Genomic DNA, 19,282 nt, shown 5'->3' with positions numbered 1-19,282 from the left:
CTAAGATAACATTTGTACCATGCCTCTAAATTTCCACAGTAAATCCTCAAGCTAGAAACACAGCATAAGCACATTTTTACATCATTTTGACAGAATGGTAGGTCATCCTTACTCCCGAGCTCTTTGAAAGCATGTCCTTCCTCCTGCATATTAAGCCTAACATGCAAGAAGTGGAGAAAAAGACATTTCTGGCTGCTGACAAAGCCTGAACAAATGACCCGGCGGTGGCACGCAATTCACTGTATCCCTATTTATCCAGGGGGCTGAGTCAGAGCTGTCCTTCCCCACTGTAAGCAGGCAGGGTGGAAATGATGACAATCTGTTTTAGAAGCTACAAGATGAACTAAGACATTTGGTATTAGTGTAACGCAGACACAATTCTAATTCTAATAAAGTCATTTATTTGAGCTGCTAAGTGCAGCTGTTCTTCCCCTGCCTTGCCACCCACACTGTACTGCGAGCAGCAAGACTGGAACTGAGGGGTGAGGCAAAGAAACCAAGTGGGAAAATGAAATAAATCATTTGGAAAACAGCTGGATGGTAAAAATGGTCAGCCCTTAGGCTGGAGAGCTACTCTAGATCCTGCTGTTTTACATTACCATTAACTTGAATGTAATTGCCATCTGGGTAAGCAAGCTACATTTTAAAAGACATGTGTAAATTAATCTGCAGTTATTTCTAACGATAAGCTGTCACTGGAATAATACTCTTGCCAGAGAATCTGGAGCAGAGTTGCTCAAAGTCTTTAGAGGCAAAAAGTTTTTTTTTTCCCTGGAAGTGCTATGATTTCATAAGAAAAGTTTATTGAGGATTTCTTCTTGACATGAATAATTTATATGCCTTGATACTCTTAATATTAGAGACACACAATTATGAACAGAACAGGAGATAACTCTTCAGTTTTCAAAGTTGCTTCTAATTCAGGCTGTATTTGTACTATCAAAGAGGGGACAAAAAGAATCATGCTATCCACTCTCTCCCCCTCTGTTGTCAAAGGAAAATTGAGCAAAGCATAGAGCCAGCCAGTATTTCTTTCAATCCTCAGCCAACAGCATTCAGATTGCAATACCGGTTTGAAGAATACAAAAGGGGAAAAAATGCAGAGAAATAATACCCACGATGGCTCGTCAGAATATTAAGGAGATTGCAGATTGTCAGAGCGCTGGAATCAGATGCTGATAATTCATCAGAGCTGCTGCTCAGCTTCCAAGCAACAAAATGCATCTGCACGTGTTGGGGAATAGATTTGCATTCATTGTTTCCTATCTGCTGACAAAGGGTAAGTTGTTTTTTTTTTAAAAAAAAAAAAAAAAAGTAGTATAAAACTTAGTAACTTTCCCAATGTTTCACCTGCTTTGCTGGTTATTTCAACCAGAGAAAAAGAACATCCTAAAAAAAAAAAAAAAAGCCTTCAAACCACTAAAATCTTTCCCATGCCATGCCTCTGGACAAGCACGGCCTCTGTAGCGAGCTTGCTTCCAACAAAAACAGCACCACCCCCCTTTCACCCAATACCCTGCTGGCAAGAAACGTGGAGAAATAGCTGGTCTATCCAGCAATCTACTGGGTAACACAGCTTGCCACCGCACTGCAGCTGGCATTCACAGCGTTTGCTGAATTCTTCATTTTCTTGCCAATCACATGCAGTTCATTTAACCTCAGAGCCCTGGTGATACTCAAATGCTCTAGGCTTGCCTTTTGAGGCAAGAGACTCAAATGCAGGTACTTTTAGCTACATTTTTAGCCCCTCAGACTCTTCCAGCACTCCTTTCACAAGCATACTTCCACTTTGTATTTGTACCACCACCCGTGCCCGCGTCCAGTTAAACATGATACGAGGAAACAAGGAAGGGAGTGAGGGTTATTATTCATAACAGTGGCCTACACGAAGAAATTTCTCCTCAAATGCCTTGCTACCTGCACCACTGGTGAACGTCTCTTGCTAGTTTAAGTTCTTCACTCATCTTCTGCTAAAGGTTTTTTTAAGAGGGTTAGAGGCACTGCACACCCACAACACCAGTAGACTGAAGACAAGTTCACCTCCAGATCCTAATGGGAGCTGGATGTCACCTTTGTTGAAATTCCTTTGACATTTACACACACAAACTCTTTCCCTCATGGTTTTCTTTGCTGTTCCAAGCGAAAACTGTGCAGCCACAATGCTCATTTTGTAGTAAAAGCACACACACACATAAAGATCTTTGCTGGAAACCAAAAAGCCATCAAGATTCCAGGAAAAGGACTGGTATGGATTTTTTCTTTAGGATAACCAATGTTTATACCAACATGACACCCAAGTGAAATGGAGCCAGGGGGGGCAGAGGGAGAAGCAGCAAGTCTTATGAGATGATGATTACAAATGCTAAGCTATGTCCACTTTGTGAAATTATAGAAGTGAATTATTCTTTTCCAATGACATGCAATACCTTGAGGTATTAATCCCTCCATAAGACTTAGCTAAATGCTATGTATCTGCTGAAAACTGCACATCTGCATCACATTAACTGGTTTTTAAGTGTCCCCACAAATAAGTAAACACATACCTCATGCCCCAGACAAAAAGCAAAAGCACCACTAATTGAAGAGATACAGCTAAGCCTTGAACTGAATCACTGCTAGCGGAAATTACAGGAAAAACCCACAAGGAGCAATGCAAATGAAGAATACCCCAGAATGAGTAAGAGAGTAAGAACTGGGATGTTCCTTCCTCCAGCTGTGTAAGTGCTTAAGTAATAAGCACATGACATACTGCTGGCCCCTTGCAAGGACAAGAGGCAAACGCAATGCCCTTAGAGTCACAGGGCTAACCAATTCAGTCATGAGTAATGATAGCTCCAAGGAAATACAGGCATTTCCTTCCCTAATTCTCCAAACACCCACCTCCAGGGTCTTAAAATGATTAACAACTGAGCTTAGTAAGGAAAGCACCTAAGAGTCAGTCACGTCATCTGTCCTGGGTGTAAGTGGAAGGCCACTCAGTCGGTCAGGTCCAAGTTTCCATCTACCAGTATGAAAAACTGGCTAGTGAGCTTCCAACATTTCTCATGGAAGGCACTTCCTTATGGAAAGGAATGAAAAAAAGGCAACCTTAAAGCAGTGAACACGAAGTAGGTCACCAAGAAGCCACATCAATAAAGTCTGGAAACAAAACAGGGAGGGATACTGCGTCAGATATAGAATCGGGTGGTTATTATAAATGGACATCAAAAGTACAGCTAGAACATTTTGACTGGTAAGCTATTTCATGGATTAAATATAAGTACACAGTAAGTGATGCACTGCAGCTTTTCCTTTGTAAGTCTCCTGCAAAGCCACTATAGTTTTAAATACAATTGCATGCTTTTTATATCTAACTCACGGTAACCCTTCTAAACTCCATCAACAACAACAGCAATCTTGACAGCAAAGATTTACGCTATTGGATATCAAGCCCCCCAACACCCCTCCCTCACCACAGTTTTAATTTAAGATTCCTCCCCAAGTTATCTTCCAGCCATCTCTAAGATGTGGTGGTTATGGTCTACAACTGGACGGATACATCAGTCAAGAGATCTCAAGGCCTGCAGAGCAGGCTATCCAAGGTCATCAGCCTGAATGCATGGAAAACTTGTGTCCATCAGTCCACTCTCACTTTTTTTCCTAAAATGTTAGTGAAACGTCAAAGCTAATGTAAGCCGCAATTGCAGCGAGTATTTTCTCAGCAAGGAAGAAGTACGTCAATCTAATTCTTGGCACCTGTCTACAGGAACACCTAACCTACTCATACGGTAAACTACCTTACATTGCTTGCTGTGTCCTGGGCTGAGCTGGTTGCAAACCCATGCTGAGAAGAGAGTTGGACCATTGCAAGGAAAACAGTTACTATCTCTTGATAGTAACAGCTATTGCACTTCAAATTCTTCATAAAGACAGGGCTTATAATATATTTAAAAAATATTTAAATTGGAATATAGGACTAAGGAGATAATCTCCTAGTTGTTTATGGATAATTCACAGTTGCTTAAAATTATATATGACTGGCTGCCTCCTCCTTCCAAGCATCAGGTTAAAGGTGCCAAGAGAGCTGTTAAACCTAAATTACTGAAATGTGCAATTTGAGATAACTGGCCTTACACCCCAATGAAGTCAGGATCCAGATAACTTCGAGACACAAGGCTTCAGGTGAATGCTGCTCTTACAATAAACATTTATTTATCGTTGATAGTCATACTGCATTTTCGGACAGTTTTCTATTTTCACCCTTTTCTATTTTTTAACACAGCAAAAGCAATGTGTTCTGACAAAGAAATAGCAGAAAGCAAGTTGTGCCAGTACAGGGAAGATTAATGCCTTTTCATACCACTTAGCTGGTTAACAATTACTACTGCATTCCTCTCAATTTTTTTTTTTCCACCAAAGTTTCAGACATATTTTCATTTTTACAGCATGCAAACTCCCCCTTTCCAGCACTGGGCTGGAATCAAAATTATTTGCTTCCTTCTTATTATCTTTCCTTTCTCCTACACATTCATCATTTTGGCGAACAGAGGCTGTTTACTTCACATTCCTGACTTCCCTATTAGTAAGTCCAAAAAAAAGAACAAAAACAAAAAAGAAATTAGAGCAGAAAATGCTTAACTTCCGTCTATAAAGCTTGTCTAGGCTGACAAAAAAAAAAAAGAGGCTTTCTTCCTTAATTTGATTTAATGGTTATAATGATTTAATGGTTATAAATTGAGAAATTAGCAACCACTGGAATCAAAATGAGGATAGTTGAGTTTGAAATGGCCTCGGTTCACACTGCTCTGCCACTACTTACAGATCTTGACGTGAACAACCACAGGGGCTTCTTTAAGCAGAGGAGTGACCAGCCGAGGGCATGTGAAAGAAAACTGACATAAATATTTATGGCAAGACCATAAAACTTTTCTGCTACCTTACTATATGGGATATAAAAGTCATTACTTCCAAGGAGTTTAGGCTATTTGAAAACTTCAGTGAGCAAGGCCTTAGCTAATGGAAGGAGTTAAGGAAGAACTCCATGAAATCCATTCAACAGGGTAATCAATCACCCCATACCTCACTGACATCCTACCAAGTGCTGCCACAAAGCAAGAGAGAAAGAGACTCCATAAACCTATGCCATCTAGAAGACAAATCCTCTCAAATCAGGTTTAAAAGGATGTTGATTTTTTTTATTACTACTTTTTTTTTCCCCAAACACCATATCCTTTTGCATTGCTCTCTTTCTGTTTCGGTGATACCACTTCATTTTTCCTCATTTCTTATTTTCCAAGAGATCTATCAACTACCCACCATCCTGAGCAAAAAGATGGAAAATAATTACAGAAATGTACCTCAGAGTAGCAAATGGTCAGTGTTATTTGATGAGGAAGTCTAATGATTTCCCAGCAAGTGTGAGCACATTGTGTTTTTGATGCGTGATGTACATGTTCCAGTATACTCAAGCAAGATAGGAAACCCAGCAAAGGCAGCAGCTTGGCTGTACAGCCTGAGGTATAACCTCGTAATGTAAATAAACATCTTTTCCGGAAGCTTTTTGTCTCCTCTTCTTTCATAGTGCCTGTTCTGTGCTGTACTCCTGCACATTGAGATAAAATACCAACTACTGGAAAACTACTATGGATCAGTCAACTGTTGGCAAAGCCAACAAAACATAAAAGTGTTACCGAGTGGTACAGGGTCTCAAATGCCATGGAAAGGATGTTGGAGCTTCAGGTGGTTTAATCATTGCTCTATGGTTTTCCAGTCTCAATCTGCGATATACTTTCCTCCCACAGTCTACAGTGAAGAGTTACCTACTTGGAAATAATGATTTAGTCAAACACCTGGCCCTGTGCACAAATTAAGAGAAGTTAATCAGTGCCAGCTATCCAAACTCCTTCATACCAGCAGTCCAGCTTGCTATCACTGTAATGAGACAAGTTTATTAGATATTGAAGGCCAACAAACCCTTACATTTGGGGTTTTTTTGAGAGAAAAAAAAGGGGAGGGGGGGAAGCCAGCAGACAAAACCACCTGAATGAGTGTTTCCCCTCTGGGAGCATCTTGCCCCGCTGACCTACAGATCTGACAGCTAATAGGGTATTTGAGAGGATTATTAATAGTCACAAGAGGATCCAAGTAAAGTAGCAGACTTAAAGGTACCCCAAAAACATGAGGCAGTACAACCCAAAGCATGCAAGCAAAGCGCTGTGGAGGTCTCAGGAGATCTGACTTCTAGTGCCAAGTTTCTTGTACATCCTTGGGCAAGTTATCTGACCTACTCGTGCCTCATTTGTTCACCTTCCCAGCTCACAGCAGCACTCTCAAATTAAACCGTTAATGCTTTGGATGCACTCGCATAGCAAGGCAACAAATGCTCCGAGTAAGTGAAACTGATCTTTCCTTACTTCACCCCAATGGGCAGTACAGGAATTGCTAATAAGGCAGTCACCATTTGCCATGACAAAATGGTACACAAAACTGAAGCAAAATGACCATTTAATTCCTTAAAGGGATTCAAAGACTGGATTTGGCCCTCCCAGCCACTGCTACCTTCCACATGTATTTTCCTCAAACCTGAAATCCCTCATGCTCCATGTCGCGCTGACTAGTGTGGCATCTGTACCCTATCTTGTTGAGACGGGTATCAGTGCACTAAAGAGTCAGCTAAACGAGGGTGTGAATTACCTTATCTCAAGCCAATCCACTGACTCAAGTAATGAGAAACTGAAGCAAGCAAGCAGGTTTTTAACGCTATCTGCCATACAAGTACCAACCATGGAAAAGAAATCTCTCCAGAAGTATCAATCCCATCCATATTTCCTCCAAACCTTCACTGACAAAAGGAGATGTGTTTCCTAAGAGGAAAAATGCAGTTATGCTGCTATATTCCATGTAGTCACTTTAAGTTCTTCTGTGAAGGATATCCCAAAAAATGGCTATGACATAAATTTCTAGCCTTTCCAACTTACTCAGCCTAAACATAACCACTGTTCTATTCTAACATTTTAATAATTCTAGAGTTGGGGAACATCAGTTCTCTCGCAAGAGAGCTTGAAGCTGTTAAAGGTGCAAGGTGGCTGACTGCCATCCAGCGACAGCTCGCAGCCCCGCAGACCCCTGCTTGCCCACTAAGAGCATTCCCTTCCTTTCCTTCTCACTTCCACGCCACTAAATACCTTGCAACTGATAAAACGACAAAGCTAGAAGTGCTGCATGCAGGCAACGCTCACCGCTTCTCATCTAGTGAGATAACGTTCCCTTCCCTTTTGGTGCTGGCCAACCCAAAAGTGCTCTGCTGGCTACCAGGCCTATGCAAAACCATCGCCAGCAGGAGATGGAGCAGCACAGCTCCAGACCTGCATTCCTCCAGCATTAAGCTTTGTCTAGAATACTGCTAAATTGTCTTTTGTTCCCTCATGCCAAAAAAACCCTAATAACAGTCCTGACACAAAACCTCTTCTCCCAAAGCCCTGGATCACGGTGGTGGGCATCCAATGTTTGTCATACGTGGATAAAATCTATACAAAACATCACTTCCTAATTAGTTTCTCTCTCCTTGTCAGAAAATTCACGTAGAAATCCAAGTTCTCATCCTCTTGTCCAATGTCCTGCCTCCCAACACCTTGCTAAAATCCCCTGCTACCCAGAGAAAAAAGCGCTCTCAGAATTAATGCTACAGTATCTATGGTCTACCTGAAATTTTCTGTGCTTTTGTCATGCCATCCAGGTTGGGAACGGGATGGAGGTGAAGAGGTTCTGCTGAATCCTTTGGACTGTTACATGAAAGCCTAACATTGCGGGGGGTTAAGTCTAAGAGATGGGCGATCGTTTTTAGTCACAGGTTCCTGAACACTTCTCTTCTTCCTCTCACCGCAGCACTGGCTTCCATTCCCACTCCTCCTTGGAAGCAAGGGCTGAATACACACAAACCCCTCCTGTCTCATGATACTCTACTGTGTAATCCTCCATCCTCTTCCAAATGCATTTGCCATTTTTCATCTTTGCTATTTCCTTTCTTCTCCGGTCCAGGCTACAAATTCCAAAAGGGAAGCGAAGCAGCCTCTGTCTGTAAAACACCAAGCGCACCTACAGTGTAGTACTGTTTAAATAAAATGAATGATCTTAACACCGAAGAAAAATGGGGCATTTTCAATTAAACCACTAATGTCCAAGAATGCAGATACAGCACTACAGGAAGGGAAGAGGTGCCTGCAAGTTTTAATCAAGACAGAAACTAACAGAGAAGCACATGCATTCTTATGCAAATCTACACCAGACGCATTGCACATCTGCTGAAATAGGTGTCATTTTCCCACAGTTTGCAGAATTAATGTGTTTAACTAAGTGCCTGACTGCTTGCAATATAAGACCTAATTTTTAATGGGGTATTCCCAGCTGTAAAAAAAAAAAAAACAAAACCTCCCTTTAGATAATAAGGGATCTAAATCCAAGACTTGGTTTTACATTTATTTAAGTGCAAAGACCCCCTTCACCTCCAAGAGCTCATTACTCGCACTACTCCAGCTTGCTTTATAATTAAAAATAATCCCGATTCTTGGAGAAGAGCCCTTCTACAGTTTTGTGACCTTTTGAAACCCCATTAAAGAGAATTAACAAATGTTATTCCCTCCTGATCACTTTTATAAAGGTTTTCTGAGATATGGGGTGTCAAAACACACAAAGGACTTCATGGAAAGTTTACAAACCAAAATGCAGTAATTTTTCTCTTCACTTAGTTACTTTCCTTGCAGATACAAATTGTGTTTCCATGATTACTATGTGCCTTTACGGAGATTTCGAAAGAAATCAGATGAGAACTTAACTCAGTGACCCTGGGGCTAAGAAGGCATATATGCCAGAAAATGCTGAAATCTCAGCTATTTTTATAAAAATCTATAAATATCAGTTGAAAGGAACCCATGATCTCATATTAAGTCAATGGGTCAGTTATGCTCCTCTTATCTTCCCTCTTTTTTTCCTATTGTTTAAAAATAGGAAACGGCACCACATGAAAACGTTCGGTCAGAGATAAATCGTGTGACTGAAATACAGGAGTCAGGAAACTGGTGTTTTAAAATAATGTCATCCTCATTTTCCCCAACATACTCTAGTATTGTTGATGCCTCCAAATATTTAAGTGACTTAATAAATTAGTAACCTAGGCAACATTTGCAACAACACAGCCAGCTGAAAGAGCCCAGCTAAAAACTCCTAAAAAAAAATAAATCAATTTATGTATAAATAACGTCAATGTTTCTTAAAAAGAGGAAAGGCAAACAGTTCTAACGTCAAAGGATGAATTCTAGAATAACGTTTGGGAGTAAAGCAACCAAGAAGAAAACCACCACTGCAAATACACAAGAAAGTCAGCAGAGATTCAATAGCTGCGGTAGCACAGAGGACCCATAATTCACCCCATATGCGCTTGTTAGAATCCCCTGCAGTCCAAAAGAGCTATCAGAAGAGCTGTCAGACAGCAGGTATGAGCTGATCACCTGTAAGAGCACTTCAGTCACATCTTTTGATACTTCCTGCTGCTGCCTGGCAAGGGAAAGCGGTATCTCTGTCCACAGCGCACTTGGCCGTTTTTAATCTGTAGCAAATGCAGTCACTTAAAACCTTGGTTTTGACTAAACTCAGGCACCAACTAGAAATCATTGTTCTTTATCATCTCAACAACATAAAAAAAAAAGCTTTATACCTTCGTTATTTAATGTTCGTAACTAATACACTGCAGCAGTACCTGAAGGCCACGATAAGGTCAGATATCACTATAGGAGGCATTGTCCAAATACACAGGAAATGACATTTCCCAGCCCAGTAAGGTTTATCTTCCAAGCCTGCTTTTACACCAACTTTCTAGGTGAGTTAAAAATAAGCCTATTGATCAGAAGGGAAAGAAATGCTCATGAACACTGACCTTCTCTACTTTCCAATACAACACTGCCTGCACAGACACGCCGTGCAGCTCTTCAGCTCCCTTCCAGCTTTCCAAGGGCCTCATCCGCACCTTCAGCTTATCTCACGTTAAGTCCTTCATAACAGCAAACAATCTCCTGCAACGAATTGCAGCTCTGCACGCGCTCGTAAATACAGCGGCATATAAAACCTAGCCCAGCTACACTATCTGGATGCATCTCGAGAATGAGAAGAAAACCTTCTATGGCTGTTAACAGCCATCCAACTATCAGATTGCCTCACCACTTCAAGTCGTTATGAGGGTTTTTTGGGGGGTTTGTATTAAATACACCCTTCCTACCTATCCCTTGTTAAACAGCCTCCAGACAAGTTTTAAATTGAGCTTATGGAGATGAGCGATAAGGTTCAGAAGTGGAGAGGACGTTATCCCCCAGCCTGTTTCTGGCAGCCTCGGGCGTCCTTCAGCAGCTCCTGCACCACCGCAATGAAGATGCCGCCACCTGGTGGGATCTCCACCGGCTGGGGAGAGGGCGGGGGGAACAGGCTGGACCACGGGGAAGGGACACTGATCCCCAGGGTGGCTAGTGGACCACACTCACCATCCTCACATGGACATCTCGGAAAAAGCTGGCTGGCAGCATGAGCAGGGCTGGATGGAGAGGATTTGCTGACAATGACAAGATGCTATTCATTACCAAAGCCTGTTGGTGCTCGTCCAAAGAGAGATGGTTTGGAAATGGATAACCTTTGCATTTTTAAGTTCAACTGCAGAAAATGGAAGAGGAGAAGGAGAGAAAGGAAAAAAAAAGAAAGAAATAGAAAAAAAAAAAAAAGGTAGGCTTCAAGCTGCCTACAAAGTCATAGCAAGGCAGGCTGTAAAGAACCAGAACACCCTGAGAACAGAGTTGAGTCATTGGTACAAGAGTTCAGCAAGGTAGACAATGGATTGCTGAAATGGGAAATTGCAGAAATCGGGCTTTTGGACTGAATTCCACATGATTAGGAGATGCTTCTGTTCAGTACTCGAGTCAGAGCTGGTTTTTAATCTCCACATGACACTACGTGCATTACTGTGGCTTCAGCCCTGGGCACAAGCCTAATATTTTCTGAGGGCCAATACTTAAAAGCCTGGAACTCAGGTTTGAGGCAGCCAAGAGACGTTTTTGTCTGGTTGCACAGGGTCTAGGGCTTTTTCTGGAGTCAGAGCCAGCAAAGCTCTGTCTGTAGATCAATATCCATGAAAAAGCATGGAGCCCTTCAAGTCTGTGTTTGAAGAGCCTTCTCTTTTTGCCAGGAAAGGGGGAGTGAGGAGGCTTATTCTGGCAGCGAGGAATGTCTCCAGACTGCTCGCAGGATTAGAGGACAAGGTGATGAAAACGTCCCTGTCCAATCTACCCTTGAGTTTGTACAACTACTCTCATCTTTTAGCACCACTGCTAAAAGAGAAAGACATTTCCTAGTCCAGATAAAGCCCCAGAGCAGCAATGTCCTCTCCCCCATGCTATTTTCTACATATTTCAGCAATTTCTGTTTTGAAATTAATCATTTCAGTGCACGAGCATTTGCAGTGAGCTTAGAACAGGCACATTAGAAACAAATTTGACAACCACTGTCAGAGAAGTTTACGACTTGTTTAGACACAGGCTGTAAGTCAGACAAAATCCGATTCTGCCCCCATCACATGCAACATTTAACACCAATGCTGCGATGCTGGCTTTATAATTCATTGATACAAAAAATCCATGGATGTTCAGCCAGCCACACCAGGCAACATAATTGCTCCGTTTTCACAGTTGGCACCAAGAATGCTGTAAATTCACTTATTCCCTTCCCTTCTCCCCCCAAAATCTGTTTCAAAGAGCAGAGAAAAAGACTTTGAAACACTGGTGGATGCTTTCAAAAGTCAGTTATCCCTTTTACATAGAAAAGAAGTCACAGCATTAATCCAGGCAAGACCACCTCTTCCCTCCTACCCATTACACACATGCCACGAGTCTGATAGGAAGCCATCATCCAGAACACATGTTGATGCATATTTTACAGAAATATTAGTTGTGTGTCAAAACTGGTTCTTGGAAACATCATCTAACAACACTCACATGATTTGTGTTTCACGAGCAATTAAACCTATCACTCCGACAAGCAAATTTGCTGTTCCTGTTCACTATTCAAACATCAGGTTAGAGGAAACTGCTTACATTATGAACTCTGTCCTTCAGTAAGGAAATTGTATTTCCATGGTTTGATAATGTCCTTGCTAATTCACTTAACCAGAAGCTGCCGAACCTCCAGAACACAGAATGAAAAAGCTACACTTTAACTACTGCAGCTAACGCACGAAATGCAAAAATAGCCAGACTATGATTTAGATCTCGTTGTGAAGTCAGACGAGACCTCCGTGTCACACTGAAATCACATCCCAGACATCGTGAAGTCCTGCTGTATTCACATCACTGTCATACTGCTGGCAAGCCACAGAGACCAGTAATGATGGTATTTTACTACTAAATTCTTTTCTCTGTGCTTACAGATGAAGTTTTACAGGCTGTGCAGCCGGACCAGCTCCCCTCATGCCAGTAATTACCTCCTTGGATAGAGACAAAGTGGATGGCATGCCACCGCAGAACAGAGATGCACAGAAATAAACAGTCATCTTTAAGCGGCTGCTGAACTCCTTTTTCTTTAAAATAAACGTTTCCACTACTCAAGCCACTTTTCAGACAGTCACCTTCCATTTGGCACAAGTCCCCAATGCAGCGGTCCACATTCGTGAAGACACATGGAAAAGAAACGCTATGACATCAAAAGCTGCCTTTCTTGCCATGCTAGAAGACGCGCCTCCACTTTTCATATATTCGATACTCCTTCCCTCCCCCAGCCATTCATGGTGAAATAATTAGTGTTAGTGTTCTCATTGTTTATCAGACAATACAGACAATAAGGCTAAGCTTTCTGCTCCTGTTTTCTTTCACTATGCTGCTATGGTTTCTCAAACAACTGTGCAAGGCTTTACTTTTAATCCTATAAATAACACTTGTCACTCATAGGTTTGTAACCCATATTTAGTTGTGCACAAACATGGCACAGTTTCAGCTTGATTCATTGTCTGCAAACTTCTCCAGATGTGTTCACGCAAGAAAAAAAGGCTAATAAGCAGGAGGAAATAAACAAATACTAGCTAATCCGATTGCAATTTCATAGGGACAAGAGAACACACTACCACATCAGATTCTTTATGAGGGAGAGAGATAATGAGTTGTTTTTAAACACAGACTAGGAATAATTAGTTATTGTCCTTGGGCTACAAGATGTATTTTTACATGCTTGAAGTCTATGCTGATTTTTATAGCCTGTGAGCTAGCTGCTCTGTCACAGGGAATTTCTCCCTATTTATCTACATGTTAGTGTCAGACTACAAACACATCACAACATATGACTTTATCAACAAGCAATGTTTTTTCGCTGTGGCTAATTTTGAAACCGCATTCCTGCTTCCACTCATACAAGATATAACCTTGGGTAACAATCAGATAGCCTGGTGCCAGACATCCTCTTCTTAAGTACATTCTCATTTTACCTTTGGAAAGTATTCTAAACAAACAAACAAACAATTTGAAGGCAATCTGCTTGCTTCTGAGCTCCCCTTGACAACAGCAGAGATTTATTTTTTTTTTTTTTAGAAGGCTGGGTTTTACAGTCTCAGCATTGGGCCGAGAGTAACAAAGCCACGCAAGAAGCAGCAAGCTAGGCACAGTGGAAGCTACTAAAAATCCCAAACTTCTATTACAATTAATTGTGCTAAGTACAACTTTGCTCATTGATGCACCAGACAGAAAGCAGACAGACAACCTCATCCCACTGCACCAGCTTTTCAAGCTTCCAAAATAAACACAAAGGTCTTTGAACAGACTGTGCTCTCCAGAAAACCTGCAGCCTGATCTTCCTCATTTGATATGTGCAAAGGCTAATGCTGGTGGTACTCACAATAATTAAACTGCCGTCAGCCAAGAAATCCAGCACAGTTCTTGTAGATAACTTATTTATGTCACCTTTGTCTTTCAGGAATAATGCAAGCAGTAACAGACCGATGATACAGGTAACAGAGAGCATTTGCTTCTAGTTTTACAGACCAGGGACAACCTGCAGAATCTCTTTGGGATTCAGGGCAGAGGAGGAAGAAGACAGGGACAGCCACCAGCATGACAGGATCTGATGTAAAAAAGTACCGATAAAAGAAAGTGTTTTTACAGGCTCTACAAAATATTAGCCAACGGTAACATAGTAACTGCACGTGAAACACCACAACTGCTGCCTTTTCAAGGATGGACCATCAAATTTGTTACAGGAGGGAAAACAAGATACTGTCCACAGTGATCTTCACTCTGCAACATGGGAGTAATTATCGTTAGATTACCAAGACAAACAAGAGGGAAAGACAAGGAAAAGATAAAACAGAATTTCCACTATTTAGGTGCTGATCGAGAGATTAAGCCTGACTGCATTTCAGTTGGGAGCCTAAACAAACCAGAGCCCGCTCACATAAATCAAGCTAATTTTAAAAGGTTACATACCAGGGAGAGTTTGAGAAAGAAGGAGAAACAACACCGGGTCCTGTACGCTGGCCAGACTGCTAAAGAATTTTAACATCCATTTTATAAATAATAAAGGTGCCAATTTAACACACACCGGTAAGTCTGGGGCGACGGGACCCACCGTATCAGTACCTCCCAGGCCTTTAGTACCTCATTAATACTAATCAGAGCCGGCTCAGCCCCGCGTGCACTCGCATCCTGTACTTGACTCCCGGCGACACAAAAGGTTTAGATGCGGATCCCCGCCCGGTAACACCGACACATCCCGCCGGTGCTGGCCCCGGCTTAACGCGGGGCATCCTGCATCCCTGCTGGGGGGGGGGGGGGGGGGGGGGGGCACCGGCGGGAAAGGGGCTGCCAAGACGCGGGGTGCGGCTGAAACCGGGGCTCCTGTTGCCGGGAAAAGCGGGGGGGGGGAGACTAGGGAAATTGGAGTACTGGGAGCTTCGGCAGCAGGGAAAAAGGAGAAAGAAAAAGTTAGGGCCGGGAAGTTTGCCGACGCTCCCCGCTTCTAACCTGCCGCCGCAGCCGGCAACGGGCCCCGGCCCGGCCCGCCCCCGCCCTGCACCGGCCCGGCCCTGCGCGGGGCCCGGCCCGGCCCCCCCCGGCGTCCCCTTACCGTAGACGCGGACCCAGCCCTGCTGCTGGCAGACCGACTCCAGCAGGACGCGGTCCAGCGCGCCGCCCGCCGCCGCCTCCAGCTCCTCGGAGCCCAGCTCCGGCTCCGCGAACGCCTCCGCCGCCCAGGCCGCCGGTTCGCCCGCCGCTGCGGGGGGCGCCTCCATGCTGAGGTGGGGGGGAGACGGACGGACGACGAGACGCCGCCGCCCGCCCGCGCTGCGCCCCGGCCGCGCCGCGCCTCGCTTCGCCTCAGTGCGCGCCGCGGCGCGGCTCCATCCCACCCCTCCCCGCCCCTCGGCCCCGCCGCCCCCTGCGTCAGCGCGGGAGGAGGAGGAGGAGGAGACGGCGGCCGCTGCGCGCCCGTTCCAACACCCGGCGGCGGTGGCGGCCCCGCCGCGCCCTCAGCGCCGGCGGCATCCCGGGCGAACAGGCACGAGCAGTGGCGGGCCGAGCGCCCGCGCGGACGGGGCAGGAGGTGGACGGCGGGGCTCGGCCAGGCCAGGCCAGAGTAATCGCCCGCTGAGGCAGCGAGCCGGGACCCCCGCCCCTGCCCTGAGGGAGAGGGGGGCGGTGGGCGATGGCGGGCGGCGCTGGGCTGGCCGCGGCCTTTCCGACCCCTCAGGGACGCGGACAGCGCTCTCCCCCCGCCCCGGCATCCCCACCCCGCGCCCGCCTCCTGCTCGGCCCCGCTTCCCCAGGCGGGGCTTCTCGTCCTGGTCCCCGAGAGGGGTTTCCATATGGCCTCCGAGGGGGTTCCCCTCAGGCCCGGCCCCACCGGCCGTGCCCGCCCTCCTTGCCGGAGCTCCCCGGCTGGACGGTTCACCCCCCCCCCCCCCGGCAGGAGCCAGCCTGGCTGGGCAGGCGGCTGGCAGCGGAGTTGGTGGCTGGATAGAAGCACCCCAGAGAAGTCACCACCGGGGGATAAAGCCCGCTGAGGGGGTACGTGGTACGTGCCATATGTGCCACATGCGTCTCATGGCCGCCCTTTCTCTGGTCACATCACAGAAATCTGAAAAGGGTGGGTTTAGACTCAAAAAAGCAGTATGAGATGGGGTTCCCCGGGTTCCTGGGGTGCAGACCTTTTGTCAGCGTTCGCGTTGGGTTCGGGAGCATGCTGCGTCGAGACTGCTAAATCTTTCGTGCACTAACACAGTCCTTTTCTTTCAGGTAGGTGGGAAGGAGATGTGCTGGAGGGAAAGGAAGACGACTGCCTTGATTAAGTTTATTTCATTTAGGGGATTTGCAGGTTTGTTTTCTGAATGCCTGTTTACCGATCTCCCTGATCACACAAGCTTTCAATTTTCCCATTGAAGTTCCCATTGCTTAAGGTGCGTGTTCTTAAAAATCCAGAATAAAATATCTCTGAATATAGCGTGCATCCCACCGTATCTTTTACATCACGGTATTGTAACTGTGATTTTCAGGGAGGGTGGGCAAAGGGGTTCAGCTTGCTTTGCGTTCCTTCCCTTTAATCTCTTGGCAGATACACTGCCATGAAGCTCCTTTAAACTAGATACAGCTCCCCCACTTTCTCACCGTGCTCCACATCGCCTTGTTTTACTTTGCACTACAACAGAGTTAAGAGGGTTCACACAGCGAGTTACCGCAGCTCTGTTGAAGAGCAGTAACTTCCCTCTGAAAGGGCCGTAACTTTCCCAGTTCTGCAGCTTGGCAGGTCGCAATCAGCTGCCCAAACCTGAAGGTTTGTCTTGGGAGTTCCCAAAAACTCCTCTTGCGAGCTGAGGACTTGCAAAGTGGCAGCGAGCGATGGCCTCCTGAACCGACTGGGTTGGAGTACCTGTATACTGGTAAAACTGCCTCCGCCATGGAAGATGTATTAACTATTTCAATGGAGAAAAGAAAGTCCTGCCAGCCTTATGCTTAATTAATGAAACCTCGTTTCCTGTGGGTTTCTATCTCATGCTTGACTGAGAGCTTGACCTGAATCTTGCCCTACAACTGGGTCACTCTCTACCCAGTCGGGAGCCCTGTTTTCTGAAACGGGATAAGTTCGCATTGAAGTTTTGCCATTGTACGGTGGGAATATGCTCCCTGCTGCAATTTCCAAGCTGAATTTGAAAACAAAGAAACCTCCTTCTTCAAAATGTTTGGTTCTTCCGTGATTGGCAGAACTGGTGTAGCCCAGTTTCCTACAGGTTCACGCCGCAGCATAGATCACCTGGTATCTAGCAGAGGGTGGACACCCTCAGCGGAGAGCCTTGTAGGATCGCCCTGCTTTACCTTGCTGCCAGTTTTCATTGTTCCTGCAGGGATTTAATTAGCTCTTGGACCTTTATCCCTCTGTTTGTTTTGTTTGAAACAGACCAGTGAGTTGAACGCTTCTTGAGGTTGTAGGGGGTGAGACACAGGATGAGGGGAAAAGAGAGAACCTGTGAGCTGGGTGGTGGCAGCCTCAATTCTCCGGGAAATAAGGATTTTAAAACTACCTGTAGAACCAAGAAGAGTTAAACCAGGCTGAAATCTGGTGAGGATTCATCCCTCCATCACTGTGACAGGCACGGGGCAATTCTGCCCAGTTCTGCACAGAAGCAGCACAGCCGGGACACCCAGTAACCTCTCCTGGCTCCTTCCCACCCCAAAACACGCTCTGCATCATGGTTTCCAAAGGACTGGGAGCTGAGGGCACGCGGGCTACTCCTAGAGCAAACATCTGCATAAATTGCCATAATAATACCATAAAGCAGTAAGAAAACCACTTTTTCCCTCCTACATTCTCTCTACCCCTGCTCATTCCCACCGCTGCTGCTAATCTAACAACATACGTGTTCTCCAAGCTTATCATTTAGTGGCTGCAATCCAATAAACTCTTCAAGGTTTTCCCCTCCTACTCTCCCCGCAGCCCCTTTTCTTGCCGTCAGCCTCCCGGAGACTTTTCCATCCCTCACACAAGTCTGGGATCTTTACCTGCTGCAGCTGTAGGGAGCTTCCAGCAGCAGCTGGAGGGGAAAAGGGGAGGATGAAGCTGTTTTGAGAGAGAGAAGAGGAGCTGGCGTGTTGCGAGGGAAGGATGTGGCTGCTGACCTACTGCCAAAAGGGGAAGAGTTGGGAGTTTTAAAAAGCTGCCACACCATCCTGGGATGACGATTACGCAGGAGCGGCGTGAGACACCAGCAACTGGTTCCAGTCAAGTGAGGACCGGTTGTATCTGCAAGTATGATCAAGCCATCCTAACAGCGAGGTCTGGAACGACTGGATAGTGAGGTTTCTGAAATTCACACGGTAGAAGAAAACAAAATCCACACTCCTGCCTTTATTTGTGGGGTTTGGTGCAATATAAACAATAATAAAGAGCAGGGATGACTAAAATAGGAAGGCTGGTTTTGCAGGCATGACAGTAGCAAAAATAGACATATTTTATAAATAAAGATGTCCTGGAAACCAGAGACTCCCGAGTTTCATGTTCATCAGCTCAGCTGTTCTGGCTAGGGGTCTTCTCCGCCACTAGCGCAGAGGGGATTTGTGCAGGCGTAAGTGAGCAGTAATACAAGCACATGCATGAAATTCCCTCCGTGTAAACCAGCCCCATTAGTTGATCTACTCGTGGCTGTCACGTTAACCCACAGGCTCTAGTTAAATTAGGGCTGGGGGTTTACTCAGAATAGGTTAAATCAAAGTGTTGGGAGAGCTGCATGTGTATTAAGCCAAAGACTCTGTGTTGTAGGAAAAAAAAAAAAAAAGGAACTACATCAGTCTGACTTGAGAAAATAAAGCTTTTGAGCTGACCTTCTTCCAGGAGAACACATTTGCATCTTCAGGAGTGAGCAAGTCTCACTTCAGTGATCTTATCGCAAAAAAAGGTGATAATAAAATGAGAAGAGACGTGGAGGAGGGTGGTAAGGACAGTGGAATTGGTGGGATAGATACCATATGAGGAGGAAAGACTAGAAAAATGAAGAGACTCCAGTTTGGAAGGACAAAACATTGGGGCAAGTGAAGATGGAGAAGTCTGAAGAGGTCGGAGAGGTCTGGTATGGACCTGGAGTTATTTTTCCCCGTTTGTCTCAACAGGAGAGTGAAGGAACGTGGAAAGAAATGTTCAGGAGCTGGGTCTAAAGCAGACAAAAGGAAGTACTTTTTCACACAACACATAATTACATTGTGGAACTTATTGCCACAGGATGTCACGGAGGCCAAAAGTATAA

The 19,282-nt window shown here is 45.0% G+C and overlaps 1 protein-coding gene across 3 annotated transcripts in view; it reads right to left on the bottom strand.

The window, feature by feature from the left end:
- RASAL2 (RAS protein activator like 2) overlaps nt 1-15,382 on the bottom strand; it is a 186,899-nt gene extending 171,517 nt beyond the window's left edge. For all 3 annotated transcript variants that reach the window (XM_054833245.1, XM_054833246.1, XM_054833247.1), the window contains exon 1: nt 15,118-15,382. In XM_054833245.1, coding sequence (XP_054689220.1) covers nt 15,118-15,283 — 166 coding nt within the window. In that variant the 5' untranslated portion in view covers nt 15,284-15,382. The remainder of the gene's footprint in view (nt 1-15,117) is intronic.
- Between the last annotated feature and the right edge of the window lie 3,900 nt (nt 15,383-19,282).

The sequence above is a fragment of the Grus americana genome, chromosome 8 (assembly GCF_028858705.1).
Source record: "Grus americana isolate bGruAme1 chromosome 8, bGruAme1.mat, whole genome shotgun sequence".
Classification (NCBI taxonomy): Eukaryota; Metazoa; Chordata; class Aves; order Gruiformes; family Gruidae; genus Grus; species Grus americana.
The sequence above is the reverse complement of the archived record's forward strand: the minus strand, read 5'-3'. Positions and strand labels throughout refer to the sequence as shown.